Raw genomic sequence first — 16118 nt, 5'->3', positions numbered from 1 at the left:
ATGATGAAGTTCTAATCCCTAGAATCTCAGAATATGACCTTATTTGGAAATAGTGTTGCTGCAGATATAATTAGATAAGATAAAGTCATACTGGAGTCAGGTGGGCCTTTAGTCCAATATGACTGATCCTATAAAAGGGGAAAATTTGGACATAGAGACAGACACACACAGAGGAAGCATGGAATGTGGAAATGAAGGCAGGGATCAGGGTGATGGCATCTATATGCAAAGGAATGACCAAGACTGCCAGCAAACCATCAGGAGCAAGGAGAGAGGATAGACCAACTTTTTCCTCAGAGCCATCAGAAGGAACCAACCCTGCTGACAAATTGATCTGAAACCTCTAGCCTCAGAATTGCAAGACAATAAATTTCAGTTTGTGGTATTTTGTTATCGCAGCCCTAGTGAACCAATATGGCAAGACAGAAAGAGAAAGATGGAATTAGAAATAGGAAAGCCCCTAGGCAGACAAGGAACCTTAATACATGAAGGGGTAGAACCTGAAGCAGATGGCTGTGAATGCTTTAGGAAGACCTTTCTTAAAGTCTGAATTTTACTTCTCCTCAATAATATTTTGAAATATTAAATTAACTCTACTCCATCCATTCTCAATTTTTCCAGTAAAACAGACATTCAATGATTTGTGTATTCTATGATTCGTGTATTCTTGGGACACAGTTTAATATCCCAAAGATTAAAGGTAGCCCACAGTTTACATGAAAACTGCAATTCTTAAAAACATTTAAGTGTCTGTTGATGTTCTCAGTGTTATCATTCTTTTGTCTATCAGAAGCCAGTCAGAGACATGGACAATTTCACAAATCTGAAGATGTTGCAAAGCGATCTCCTACAAAGTAATAGCTGGTCTATAGCCATTTTTTATCCTGGGGGTTGGGTGCAGTGGGGTTACTAAGTGCCATGGATCAAAGGTCACTTGCTAGTTAGGTGGACACTGAGAGGAGACTGGCTTTTGCTATCAATGTCACAATTTCTGAAACTAAGATATATTCCTTCTTTGGAGGAAAAAAAAAAAGAATCTGCTACAAATGCTTGTATTTCTATCAAGGACAAGTAGAAAAGAGTAATTACATTTACCTTCCCCTACTGAAAGTAAGATGAAACAGACGAGGCAGAAAAAAATATAAAGAAAGTAGAAATGACAAGCTTCATAAAGTGGCACTAGTAACTATTCAGTGATCTTTCCATTGATTCAGCCCTATTAATGAAAGAAAACTTACTTCGGCCACTGGAAAAAAGGTTATAAAAAGACTATAGATTAGGATTGGAACGAAAGTACAAATATCATAAAATAATACCATGAGGCTTTTTCAGAAAAGATGAAGCCACAGTTTAACTTAGCTATCATACAATCTATGACCACGAGATTCCACACATGTATTTTAATAATCACGCTGTCATATAAAGTGATTTTTAGAAGTTCAAATAAAAACAATTCTTTTGGAAGCTAAGCTGCTAATGTTCTACATCTTCCTTTCATAATTTTTAAGTTCAGTACCTTCTATCTGTGGCACTTCACCATGAAGCTTGGCTTTGCTGGAGAAAGGTGCATTCTGTAGCACTAATGCAAAGAGAGATGGGATCAAGGACTGCAAAGCAGAAAGATACATGTGGAGCTTATGTTCATCCAGCCCGTGCTCTCCTTCCTGAAACATAAGGAGGTGGAAGCTAGTTTTAGTTTTCTGAAATTAGGTATTTATAATGCTCTTCCTTTCTGTGGCTATGAATAAAACATTTAAAGATCTGGATGGTAGACTCATAGCATAGCACCTAACAGAGATGCTCATGAATCTTTTCTTAATTTCTTTTTTTTTTTTCTTAATTTCTCTAAGTACATGAAAATGTGAAGAAGCACTAAGGCATTATAAAAGTAATATAATTTTTTATATGGAAAACTTTATGGTGGACATCAGTCATTTCCATTTGTATGAAACTTCTTTTATAGGGTTTTTTTTTTTCTTTTAAGAGGATCTTATCCTTTGAAATTTTATACGTCAGGATAAAGAAATTAAAGTGAGCCACATGAATCATTTTAAATGTTCAATGGTTAAACCAGCAGCAGTGCTTGCTACTTTCCTTCGACTTCCAATCTTTTACAGATTTGGTGTCGTCTATATTTGCCAGCACTGAAAGCATTTTAAAATAATTCAAAGCACAGATGAAATGTAGGAGAAAAAATTTCAAAAGGAAACAAAAGAAAGAGAAAACAGAAAGAAAAAAAGAGTAAAAGGATCGGTATGGAGCACAGAAACCAAATGTTAAAGTAGAAAATAGAAATATTAGAGACAAAAGTGTTTACTGCTATTCAAATCCACTTGAGATGTCATTACTACGCTGTAAAATAACAACTGTGTCAGAAATACCGGACACATGAGTTACAGAGCATCAACTTCTAAATTAGTTAATCTCTTCATAGAAGAATTACCTATGCTGAATACTACAGATATGTTTAACAGCAAAATGGAATTAACCATGTTATGAAATGGAACAAGAAAAATAAAGGTATGGATAATTTTCAGGTAGAAGGAATGCAAACATTAAAGTGCCTTAAAAAATTTCCTAGGTTTCACAAAAAGATACACTTCAGTCTAGTTATCCATAGTTTTTTCATACCCATTTTAAAATTTACAGAAAAAAAGCTCAATTTTTAAAATTAAATAAATACGTGTGGATACATATAAGACTGTGTACAGAGTAGTTACGAGGCAAAAGCCTTATAGATTCTTTAAAATCTGGGGGTAGAAAGGTAAGAGTTTGGTATCAGTGACCCAAACCCGTCATTTAACAGCTATAAGACCTTAGGCAGGTTCCTTAAATGCTCAGTTTCCACACCAAAACCAAAATACAATTCAAAGAGTTGTAAGAATGAAATAATAATGTTTTATTTATAAGGTATTTACTCAAATGCACATAAGAGCCATTAAAGAAACGTTAGTTTTTCTTCTAGACCCTAAAAGGGACCTTTAGTATAAAAATTAAATCAAGAAGTTACTATCTTTTTTTCAACTTTTCTTCCTTTCTTTTACTTGGTTAAAAAAAGTGTTTAATGAACTACTGCGGTGAGGGAAACACAGTTAAAGCATTTGACATCGTGTAAGAGAGCTTTAGAGACTAGTATTTGAGTCAGCTCTGCATTCCGGGAACTAGAGCTGATACATTACCCAAAATCTTTAAATCTTCAGAGGAGACAAGGCAGAGCTAGCTTTCTCAATAATGTACAAGTGAGTTCCACAAAGGTGCTACTTCATTTCCTTTTTCATCTGGCTTTCGCAAAGCAGAACTTCCTCAAATCTCTCTTGGCTCCACTCCAATAAAAATCTTTAACTGGTAAATTATCAGAATGTTCAGCCAAGTGGTACTTTGTCTTTGCTCTCCAGCATTCTTTCAAGATGATTTAGAACACACCTTTTCATTTCTGTAAACTGTATACATAAAGAAAGCATTTACCCTGAGAAGTTTTTCTATCTTGTTCAGCAATGTAGGTATAAGATGAGACTGTAAATTTCCAAGTTCTGTAGTCCAGGCAGCATAAGCCGGTAGAAATACTTGATGTGTTGCACTAACTACTCTTTCTGAGGGATCACCCAAGGCTGACAGCAACAATTCAAAACCCTGCCAAAAAGAAACAGGTAAAATTTAGATTTTTAAAGAATAAACTTCCAAAGCAGTAAGTATACACTGCAGTACATTTAGAAAACATTTAAGCAAGAAAGCAAGCCATCCATAATCCTATCATTCCCATTTTCTTGAAAGAAAACGTCACGTATCCATTGATGCGGAAACCAAAGAGAAAAGGTGGTAAACAGGGCATGCATGTTGCCAATTTCCTGCCACAAAACTATGGTGGAGATTGTAAATGAATCCTAGCACTCTTTCTTCTGAACTGAAGAAGCCCATCAAGGCAGCCATAAGCTGACACACCTGCCATTCCCACTACGTATTATTGAGTAGCTGAATCAGAGATTTGGAATATTAACTTATTTGGAATTTTATAATGGAATAAATGGGGTTTATTCTGAAAAACATACCTGTTGATATTTGTCTGGGTCATCAATGTATCCCATAATGATACCAAGGCTTTTGATCACAGCTTCTCTTACTAAATCTGCCTTATCTTCCATTAACATTTGTTGCAACATTGAGAGAACCAAGGAGCTACGTATTTCTTTCTGAAAGTAAACAAAAACATGTTTTTACTATTTATTTTATGCTAGCAGCAGAAAAGCATAGAAAATAATAAGACGGACATCCACATATTCTACACCAGATTAAATACATTCATATTTTGCTGTTTTTTTGTCTTCATTTTCCAAAGACATAAGACATTACAGATACAGCTTGTCTGATTCTCTTCACCCTCTCCCTCTTCCTCCATCCTCCCTAAAGATAACATCTACCTTGAATTTGTTATCATCTCCCAACATGTTTTTCTATCTACTAAATATGTGCAAATCCTTCAAATCCTATAGCACATAGTAGCAGGCACTTTTGGCAAATGAACAAAGTCAATGCTGCATTAAATGGAAAATGATTCTTCTATTAACACCTGTCTTTAACTCAGAGAGGAGCTTTCAGAGTTTTAATAAGAGGAGAGATTACAAATATCTCTCTGTTAATCAAAAACATTTGTCTTGGGTAGGAGTGTGGAAACATTCTAAAATCCTGGTGTTCCTAATTTTGAAGAACTAAAAAAAAAAAAACAAGATGAGAAAATATGAGAGCAAACTTTAAAAATACTTCAAAGGGAACTGCATTGCTAATCTCAGATGCTACCTTTAATATAATGTCAACCACTGTTGTATCTTAATTTCACACAATTTTTTCTTTTGTTTGTTAAAGAATGTTTTAGCCCAGTGAATTCTGGAACACTGAAAAGAAATAAAATAAAAAAAAAAACAATGAATGTTTTAGTCTAATTAATGGCTGAAGATAAAATAAAGAGCTTATCATTATATAAATTCTTGCCCTTACTTCCTTTCTCTGGACCATTATTATAATTTGATCAGTTTATAAAATTCTTCAAATCAAAACTTGTTTAGGTCCTTTTCACATCTAATGGTTAGAATACAATAAAGATAGAGGATGTGACCATTTTCATAAATGTACAGTGTAATTTTAGTATGCTGAGCAAGGTCTAACAGTCATCTGTAAATGACCTATTTTTTTTTTTAAGATTTTATTTATTTATTTGACAGACAGAGATCACAAGTAGGCAGAGAGGAAGGCAGAGAGAGAAGAAGGGGAGAAGGCTCCCTGCTGAGCAGAGAGAGCCCAATGCAATGCTCGATCCCAGGACCCTGAGATCATGATCTCAGCTGAACGCAGAGGCTTTAACCCACTGAGCCACCCAGGTGCCCCTAAATGGCCTAGTTTTTGGTTTGACTTCCTAGAAACTAAAATATATGTAATTTTACCAAATTTTGGTCACATTTAGCTTGGTGAATATGTATTTTAGTATAGCCTTATTTACTTATCCTTTAGGATAAAAACTGCCCAAAAACTACTTGGAGATCTTAAAAGGGTTTCTGGATTGGTATCAGCCTCGGTAGCAGGATGGAGATAAGTGAACTTCAGCTGGGTATTTGCTTCACTTTGGTCTAGGCTGAGGTCAAGTGTGGCAGTTAGCTTCATTATGCCATAGGGAACCCAAAGGACAAGTCAGGAGGCATTACTCCATTTAAGCCATGACCATGCTGAAATTTTACTGTTAGCAACTGTGGTGGGATATAAGGCAAAGGAAGATCCATAGAGGAAACATTAAGTCTATTACTAATACTGCTTAATAATATCCGGGGCAGTGTAGAACAGCTTATTTATCCCCTTCGTGCATGTGATGTTCATCTCTGCTTGGAACAGTAAATAAAAGGATGCTCAAAACTGACTCATGTAGATCTCTCTATATGATTTATCACAACACCAAGATACCAGTTTTCTCCTATGAGGTGGGAAAATATTAAAAAAGATTTCATCATGTCCAGTTCCTGGAGAAGGTATGTGAAAATAGGAACTCCAGTGAATTGATGATAGGAGTATAAATCTGTGTAGTCTGGGTTGGAGCCAATTTAACACTGTCAAAATAAAAGAATGCAAATGCTGAAAGAAGCAAAATGTGGAGGTATTGACAGAATAGAAATTTAAAAATACAAGTTACCCGTACAAGAACCTACCAATAGTGTCTACCGTCAGGGATACAGAATATTATTATATATAGTATGATTAATTTTGGGTAAGAGGGGCGCCTGGGTGGCTCAGTGGATTAAGCCGCTGCCTTCGGCTCGGGTCATGATCTCAGGGTCTTGGGATCGAGCCCCGCGTCGGGCTCTCTGCTCTGCGGGGAGCCTGCTTCCTCCTCTCTCTGCCTGCCTCTCTGCCTACTTGTGATCTCTCTCTCTGTCAAATAAATAAATAAAAAATCTTTAAAAAAAAAAATTGGGGGTAAGAAAAATTCAAATATAAAAATGCAAACTGGAATATGCATAAATTTTTATTTTCTCCAAGTACTGATTAAAAACTATTAACAGTAGATGAATATCTTTGGAGAGAATGACTAGGTAGGCCACAGAAGCAAAGTCTTTGATTTTCATTTTGTTCTTTTCTATACCATATGAAAACTTATTTTTAATAAAATAAAAAGAAATATTACTAGAAGTGAAACTATGGACTAGTCTTTTCTTCTTTATATTTTTCTGAATTAAAAAAATAAGAAATTTTACTTTCAGAAAAGATAACCAAGTCATCTTGGTTTCTCACTCTTCACCAAAGAATATGAGGTTAACAGTAAGGGTGACATAAATGGCTAATGCATTATCATACAATTCCATTTTTTATATCATTTTTAAGAACAATCTTACAAAACTGACCATTTAAGGCAGGGCCAACAAACTCTGTAAAAGGCCAGATGGTACATGCTTTTGGCTTTGGGGGCTGTGAGGTCTCTGTTACTACTACTCAACTCTGCTGTTACAGTGTGAAAGCAAACATAGACAATACATAAACAAATGGGTATGCGTTCTGACAAACTTTTATTTACAAAAACAGGCTATGGACTAGATTTGTCCTCCAGACTGTAGTTTCTCAAGTGTAAACTACAGTTGTTAAAATTAAAATAACAATGATGTCACTTCATTCCTCTACCTACTCTAAGCCCTGGACCTATGGGAAGATATCTAAAAGAGCCGAACAGTCCAAGGTCCTCATCTTTTTGGTGGAAGGATTCCTTTAGTCATTTAAAAATTAATGAGCACTGCAAACTGCTTTTATTTGGGTAGGTAGTATCTACCGACATTTATCGTATTAGAAATTACACTAAGAAATTTAAAAACAACAGTAAAATCATTTAAGGTTAGCAACATGTAAACATTTTAATGAAAATAACCTTATATGGGGTGCCTGAGTGGCTCAGTGAGTTAAAGCCTCTCTGCCTTCAGCTCAGGTCATGATCCCTGGGTCCTGCAATAGAGCCCTGCATCAGGTTCTCTGCTCTGCAGGGAGCCTGCCTTCCCCCTCACCCCGCCTGCCTCTCAGCCTACTTGTGATCTCTGTCTGTCAAATAAATAAAAGATCTTTGAAAATAACTTTATAAGACAAAAAAATTGGTGAGAATGGTGCTTTATATTTTGCTGCAAATCACTTTAATGTCTGACTTAAAGACAGGTAGATTCTCTGCTCTGCATTCCACTGATATGATACATTACTTCAGTTGAAGTTTTTAAGAAAATCTGGCCCCACAAAGACATGTAATTGAAAAAGGGAGCATTTTAATAGCCTTCCCTGATAAGAATATATATTTTAATTCTACACTAAAACTGGACAAGTGGTAGTTTCTTAAAGGTTAGATGCAATGTAGAATCTGAAACCAAGATGTTGTTCCTTGCTAATAAACTCTAAATTCTGGCGTATTAAATTCCACTGGTCGGGGCACCTGGGTGGCTCAGTCTGTTAAGTGTCTGCCTTTGGCTCAGGTCATGATCTCAGGGTCCTAGGATTGAACCCCACACTGGGCTCCAGCCCCACACTGGGCTAGGAGTCTGCTTCTCCCTCTTCCTCTGCCTGTGCACCCCCGCTTGTCCCCTTCTCTCTGTCAAATAAATAAATGAAATCTTAAAAAAAAATTCCAGGGGCGCCTGGGTGGCTCAGTGGTTAAAGCCTCTGCCTTCAGCTCAGGTCATGATCCCAGGGTCCTGGGATGGAGCCCCACATCGGGCTCTCCGCTCAGCAGGGAGTCCGCTTCCTCCTCTGTTTCTGCCTGCCTCTCTGCCTCTTTGTCTGTCAAATAAGTAAATAAAATCTTAAAAAAAAAAAAAAATTCCACTAGTCTACCTTGGAGTTTGCCCCTCTTTTTACCCATGTGTGATTTTGAGCAGTATGCACTGGTCATTTGGGAAACATTGTACCACACACTCGCTCAGATGCTCTTCAATACTGACACGTTTTATTATAATCTCAAAAAATCACATTTGTTAATATCACCAGTGATCTCAGAAATGTATTTATATACTCAGAAGCTGTGAAGCCCATGGTGGCAGATAATAAGTTTTCCAAAATTCTTGTTCTCACTTAAAAGTTGCAATTTTATTATTGGCAATAAATACCATCTACTTTTTCTCCCCTAAAGTGATAGGCTCATTTCACTCATTTCCATAAAAAAGTCTGCTAAATACAAGAGCTTGTATGTTTGTGGTTGGTCAAGTAAAATCAGCATCTCATAAAAAAAGGCAACTAGTTCAAATCACAACTCAAGCCTATTTGAAATGCTTTTCCTGAAATCGCCGTTATACCTCAGGATACAGCAAAAGGGACTGATATTGGTATTTTCCATTCTGTCACAAAAAATACTAAAAAGACACATAGTCAAGGGTCAAAATTTAGTAGAATTAATAATTTTACTGATTCATCCAGGTTATTTTTAAGTGAAACTGGCTTCTTCTGAGTGCATGGCAGTGAAGCATACATCATTATCAGTGTATCTGGGGTCACTGCCTTGATCAGTCCTAATGCACCGGCACTGTTGCCCATCAGAGCTTTTGCACCGATCATGTAAATGTAAACACAGAGAAAAAGATGAAAAATATTTTAATGTTATGAAAGTAATTTTCAACTCATGGACCTCTTTGAAAGTATCTCAAAGAACCTCCCAGGGTCCTCGAACCACAAACTTTGAGAACTGCTGATAATTTAATATATTTAAGACTCATGCAAAACGGTTAATATACCTGTCTGCAAAGCCACATTATATCAACATGAGCCTTATCTTTTTGGCTCATCTTCTTCCTTTATTAGGATAGCATGCCCTGGGAGAATTTGAATTAAAATGTATAAGTCACTTGAAAAAAGGTTTCTCTATTATGAAAAGGAATAAAAGTTTTTAAGAAAAAAATGACAATTCTTACAGGAAGGTAAGGTGCCAATGCTCCACAGGATTCTGCCACGAGTAGTCGTCTTTCTGGGTATTTGTGGTTAATCTAGAGTAAAAAATACACAAATCAAGCATGAACAACATAATCTCCTTTCCTCCAACAGGGAATTACTTCTCACAATAAATCCTGTGAAGAATGCAATAAAGCACCTTTTTTTTTTTTTTTCCCACTTCTAGGAATCCCTGTGTGCCTATAACTGGATCAGGAATAAGGGAATCAGAGAGAGCCTTAAAAATGAGGTCACAGGGGTTAACTGTCAAAGAAAAAAGGATAAAGCAAAGATGAAAACGGGGCATGGTGTCTAGAGGTAGTGGGTTTACCTACAACTAGGCTTTCCTTAAGATGTCAGAAGCACCTTTCTCCATCCCTAGCAACATTAGTTTATTTTTAAATTTGAAAAACTCAGCTTCTAGATATTATAGATATGGCTTATAATATGTGCCAGGAGTGACTCATCAATTCTCTTTTTTAACTAAGGGATTAGGAAGTTAATCAATGATTTAACCAGAGCCCTTGACTAGTGATATGATTTTGTTTTTAACGTAAGCAGACTTCAATCCATTCCTGTTTGTATATGCAAGATGATAGGGTTCTGTTGCTGCGATGGCTACACTGAACCATAACAAAAAATAACAAAAAAATGACACATACTGGGTTTTGTTCCCATATGTCTTCTTCATAGAATATAAATCTTTCCTTGACTGGAAAAGAAGTGTATCTGTTCTCATATTCCCATATGAAAAGGTGACATAATTCATTAATGTATTGGTGCCTAAAATTAAGAAAAGAAATTACATAGCAATCTACTGGGCAACAAATAGGAGGTAGTCGGCTAGACAGATCCCCGATATCCATGTTTATTCAAGTAATAGAAGAGATGGTGGTAAAGATGTTTCTAACTAATATCTGTACAATAAATTTTCCAGAAATAGTAACTTCAAAGCAGAATGGTTTGAATGTCTAAGTATGTTATATGTAAACTTTCATTTTGCTTTTCTTTAGTTTAGCTCAATGAGTCTTAAAATTAAATGTACATATAAAAATCAACTGTATCTCTCTACACTGTAACAAATAGAAAATAAAATTAAAATTCTATTTAAAATAGTATCAAAAAGAATAAAATATTTAGGAATAAATTAAACAAAAAGTACAAAAATTATATTCTGAAAGCAACAAAACATTTTTGAAAGAAAATTGAAAAGAACTAAATAGATGGAAAGACATCCTAAATTCATGGGTTAGATGGCTCATTATTGTTAGGATGGTGCGATATTCTCCACACTGATCTATAGATAAAATGCAATCCTTATGAAAATTCCAGATGCCTTATTTGCAGAAATTGGTTAAGTTCATCCTAAAATTCACATGGAAATTCAAGGGACCCAGAATAGCCAAAACAAACTTGAACTAAGAGAACTAAGTTCAAAGGTATTTGGAGTCTCTTTTTGGGGTGATAAAACTGTTCTAAAATTGACTGTGGTGGGAGCGCCTACGTGGTGCAGTTGTTAAGCAGCTGCCTTCAGCTCACGTCATGATCCTGGGGTCCTGGGATTGAGCCCCGCATCGGGCTCCCTGCTCAGCAGGAGCCTGTATCTCCCTCTGTCCTCCCCTGCTTATGCTCTCTGTCAAGCTCTTTCTCTAAAATAATAAGTAAAATCTTAAAAAAAAACTGATTGTGGTGATGGTTGTGCAACTCTGTGGATATACTAAAAAGCACTAAATTGTACACTTTAAATCAGTATATAATATCTATCTCAATAGTGCTTAACAAAAAAAAAGGAAAAAACGATTAGTAATTGTATGTACTTATGAATAACTGTACAGAATTGTAAATTTAAAATTGTATATGCTGTTCCCAAGTTTGACTTTCAATAATTAGAGCCTCACACCCTAAATTAGTATGCACTATAATCCAGGTGACATAAGGAGACTGTCAGAGACAAGAGGACCTTATATAATGTTCAGTTTAGATATTTAATCTAGATAAAACTCCACTACATTTTAGAGAAAAAAAATGAATACTCAGAGAAACTAGGAATAGAATTACAAAGGGCCATATGCTTTAGTGATATTCCAGAGACCAGTAATAAGAATAAATGACTATGCTATTTATAAATAAGGCCATGAAATCTGTCTTTATAAGAAAGAAATCCAACTTTTTTTAAGATGGATAAGTAAGCCACTCAATGACCTAAACACCAAGTCTAGAAAGTCAATGCCTGTGAGTTCTCCACAGGACTGGAATATTAAAATTCAATATAAAACCAAAAGTATTGTGAGTAAATGGGTGAGCTGGATTATAAATACAAAAACCTCCCACATCAATGGTTTATACTTTATATTCTGTATATATTTGCAATATATACAAATGTATAATACGTATGTTATCTCTCCCGTCTCCCCCCACATAAGAAAACACGCATGGCCTCGCTCTCCTTTGAACCCACCTCAGAGCTTTCGTATTTATACTAACTCACTTCATTCAGATCCTTGCCTAATCATTCCTTTCTCAGATTCCTGCTCTACCAACCTTTCTAAAAGAGCATTCTCCATCACTCTCTAACCTTTATTCTGCTTTATTTTTGTTCATAATTTATAATATAAGACATACCATTTATTTCTTTACTCTTATCTCCCCACTAAAAGGTCCTTGTCTTTTGTTCAGCACTGTATGTATTTTGTTCATTACTGTATGTAATGACTGCAGCAGTATGTGGCAATGAAACTAATGTTTCTTAACTATTTGCTGGAAGACTGAAGAAAGCAAAGCATCCCAGAGCATTCTTAAGTGCTATGAAATTACTGTGCTGGACTACAGATACAGTAGCATAATTTAGATTCTACATATTTCCTATTGGCCTTTAAAAGAGAAAATAAGAACACTTATAACAGGTTAGAATATAACAGTGAGGGGAAAACCCAATACAGTTTTTTACCTGTTCCCAACACTGTGGTAAAAGTTCAGCCTCTACGCGTGTTGGTCCAACATGACGTGCAAAAGCCACACAACCTGTCAGTATCATCTGCCTGAAAAATAACATAAATTAATAAACACTTGTAATTGCATGAGAAAGCACAACTTGCTAAGGGTTAATTAAAAAGAGCCAGCTCTGTAATTCATATAACATACAACATTTTTGTACAATCAAATTGGACTTTTCCAACAATGGACTAGGCTGCCACCCAGAAAACGAGTTGGTTAAGATTCCTTCCTCCAGCAGTGACAGCACCACGTGTGAGACACTGAAAGAATTCTCTGTTGGTGTGAAGCTTAATCTCATACCTCCTAAATTAACTTCCCATACATGCTTTCTGAGATACTATGTCTAATGCTTTAGCTTCTACCAAATTTCAGTTTCTAGACACTAAAACAGCCAGTTGTTATTTCCCCAATGTTTCTATAATTATAATCTTAAAAACGGTATTTCTTAAATCGGAATTTTATACACAAGATAAATGGGGTGGGCAGCTTCTGACGTGGCTCCCAATGTTGTCTATCTCCTGATATTCATGCTCTTAGGTCATTCCATATCCTTGAGTGTAGACTGGACTTAATGATTTGCTTTCAATGAACAGAATAATGGCCAAAGTGATGGGATGTCACTTCTGAGATTAGGTCACAGAAGTCTGTGATGTCCATCTTTGGGACCCTCTCTACTGCCTTCTCAGCTGGCATGCTTTGATGAAGTATGTGAGGCCCCGTGGCAAGGAACTTAAGGAAACTCTGGCTGAAAGCCGTTAAGAAACTGAGGCCCTCTTCACAAACACAGGAGAGACTGAATCCTGTCCATGATTCAACTATCTGAGTAAGCTCAGAAGCAAATCCTTTCAAATTGAGCCTTGACAGGACGACAGCCTCAGCCAACACTTGATTATGGCCTTATTAGAGACCCCGAAGCAGAGGACCCAGATGAAGTGACTCACATAAACTGTGATACAAAAATAAATGTTATTTCAAAACACTTTCTTTTGGGGTAATTTGTTACAGAATCAGTATATAAATAATATAGTAACTTCACTTGAATTGACAGATTTGAAACTTAAGAAAGTATAAAACTTTAAATATGATTTTTCATTCTTCAGAATGAAGTTCATTTTAAATGATTTTAAAATGCAGAATTATAAACTTTTCCTCTTTTATCTAGTTCCAAACAGTAAAACCTCATGGGGAAAAAAAAGTATGTTTTCAATACATGTTTTAAAGTAGGCAGCTTCTAAGAAAAACAAATTAGAATGTTTAATTCATGTTAATTATAGAAACAGCACTTTAAGCCCAGGCACTGCCCATTGCTACTTCTCAAAATAAGTCAATCTAACTTAAACTGCAAAATGACCTTAAATTTTTAAATAACCATTCTCTCAGGTTAGAAGAATAACGGCAGACAAAGAGTATCTGGATAACAATGAGGAAAATATTGAGCCAGTGTATCTTCATTGTACACTGCCTCTTACTCTCATTTACCACAACCTGGTATTTTTATCTATCCGATTCCCCTTTATATTATATTATTGTCTTCTATGCCTATTTCTCAACTTTCCCTTTGCTTTTCTATTTTCTTCTACTTTGGAAAGGCAAACAAAGTGAATAAAAGAAAATGTGGGGGCGCCTGGGTGGCTTAGTGGGTTAAGCTTCTGCCTTTGGCTCAGGTCATGATCTTAGCCCCGCATCCGGCTCTCTGCTCAGCAGGGAGCCTGCTTCCCCCTCTCTCTCTGCCTGCCTCTCCGTCTACTTATAATCTCTCTCTCAGTCAAATGAATAAATAAAATCTTCAAAAAAGAAAAGAAAGAATATAGGAAAAGAAATTCTAAGATTTACAGACAGAATTTTAGCTCCCTATCCCCCAGTGGAAATTTCCCAATATCTGAACATTGTTTTTTTCCCTACTAGTATCTTAAAATAGTGAAAAAGCATATACATTGGTTCCACGAATGCTGGACTTGTGTAATAAATGAATTTAGGTAAAATGTAGGCATTTCAACATTTGCAAGAAGTATACACTTGTATGAAAACTTCATGTGAAATAACTAAACATGAACCACCGTCTACATACTAAAGATGTATAAACTTGTTGAAAAAATGTTACGCCCCTCAAGGCAAACTTCTTAGCCAATAAGAGTTAATTTTAAAAAGTATGACAATTTTGAAATACAGGTTGAAAACAGAACAGGTCAGATGGACCATTAACAGATTATTAACGGTATTGGAAACAGGCTTCTGTTATGGTAAAAATTAATGTTCACTTGGGGTACACGGGTGTTTCAGTTGGTTAAGCATTTAACTGTTGACTTCTGCTCAGGTCATGATCTCAGGGTGCTGAGAGCACCTGTGTGGAGCTCCATGCTCAGCAGGGAGCCTGCTTGAGATTCTCTCTCCCTCCTCCTTCCCCCATTCACACACATTCTCTTTCTCTCTAAAATAAACAAATAAATCTTTAAGAAAAAATTAACAAACACCCAAAGAGCAAATAATCCAATCAAGAAATGGGCAGAGGACATTAACAGACATTTCTGCAAAGAAGACATCCAGATGGCCAACAGACACATGAAAAAATGCTCCACATCACTCGGCATCAGGGAAATACAAATCAAAACCACAATGAGATACCACCTCACACCAATCACAATGGCTAAAATTAACAATTCAGGAAATGACAGATGCTGGCGAGGATGCGGAGAAAGGGGAACCCTCCTACACTGTTGGTGGGAATGCAAGCTGGTGCAACCACTCTGGAAAACAGCATGGAGGCTCCTCAAAACATTGAAAATAGAGCTACCCTAGGACCCAGCAATTGCACTACTGGGTATTTACCCTAAAGATACAAAAGTAGTGATCTGAAGGGGCACGTGCACCCCAATGTTTACAGCAGCAATGACCACAATAGCCAAACTATGGAAAGAACCTAGATGTCCATCAACAGATGAATGGATAAAGAAGATGTGGTTATATACACAACGGAATACTATACAGCCATCAAAAGAAATGAAATCTTGCCATTTGTGACGACATGGATGGAACTAGAGGGTATTATGCTTAGCGAAATAAGTCAATCAGAGAAAGACAACTATCATATGACCTCCCTAATATGAGGAAGTGGAGAAGCAACGTGGGGGATTCGGGGGGTAGGAAAAGAATAAATGAAACAAGATGGGATTGGGAGGGAGACAAACCATAAGTGACTCTTAATCTCACAAAACAAACTGAGGGTTGCTGGGGGGAGGGGGGGTTGGGAGAGGGGGAGGGGGGGTTATGGACATTGGGGAGGGTATGTGCTATGAAGTGAGTGAGTGCTGTGAAGTGTGTAAACCTGGCGATTCACAGACCTGTACCCCTGGGGATAAAAATACATTATATGTTTATAAATAAATAAAAATAAATTTAATTAAAAAAAATTAACATTCCCACTTGTAGAAAAATCACAGGACAGGGACCGTTTAACTAGTATTTGATGCAGGTAGAAATATGGTGTCAATTACAGTTGTTAGCAAAGAATAGGCAAAAAGCACCAATACTAAGCATAAAATTAAGTTTTTCTTGGGATATAATCGAAGAAGTCTGAGGTTTATTAAGTAAGGAAAAGTAACAATTAATTATATGGTAAATATATTACGCTTTTTAAATTATATACACAGTGAGTCAACTGATAGGTATATTTTAATAAGTACTTGTGTATCTGAAAGGTGAAA

General features: G+C 36.2%; 1 protein-coding gene across 7 annotated transcripts in view; it reads right to left on the bottom strand.

Moving 5' to 3' along the window:
- RELCH (RAB11 binding and LisH domain, coiled-coil and HEAT repeat containing) overlaps nt 1-16118 on the bottom strand; it is a 112920-nt gene that overhangs the window by 41503 nt on the left and 55299 nt on the right. For all 7 annotated transcript variants that reach the window (XR_006821021.1, XM_046024575.1, XM_046024572.1 and 4 more), the window contains 5 exons: nt 12371-12461; nt 9408-9479; nt 4047-4187; nt 3466-3630; nt 1517-1664 (listed from right to left, as the gene is read on the bottom strand). Coding sequence is in view for 6 of the 7 variants with exons in the window: in XM_046024575.1 (XP_045880531.1) it covers nt 1517-1664; nt 3466-3630; nt 4047-4187; nt 9408-9479; nt 12371-12461 (617 nt within the window). In the remaining variant the exon portion in view is untranslated. The remainder of the gene's footprint in view (nt 1-1516; nt 1665-3465; nt 3631-4046; nt 4188-9407; nt 9480-12370; nt 12462-16118) is intronic.

This window comes from Meles meles, chromosome 12 (assembly GCF_922984935.1).
Source record: "Meles meles chromosome 12, mMelMel3.1 paternal haplotype, whole genome shotgun sequence".
Classification (NCBI taxonomy): domain Eukaryota; kingdom Metazoa; phylum Chordata; class Mammalia; order Carnivora; family Mustelidae; genus Meles; species Meles meles.
Note: the sequence above shows the minus strand (reverse complement) of the source record. Positions and strands in the feature narration are given on the sequence as shown.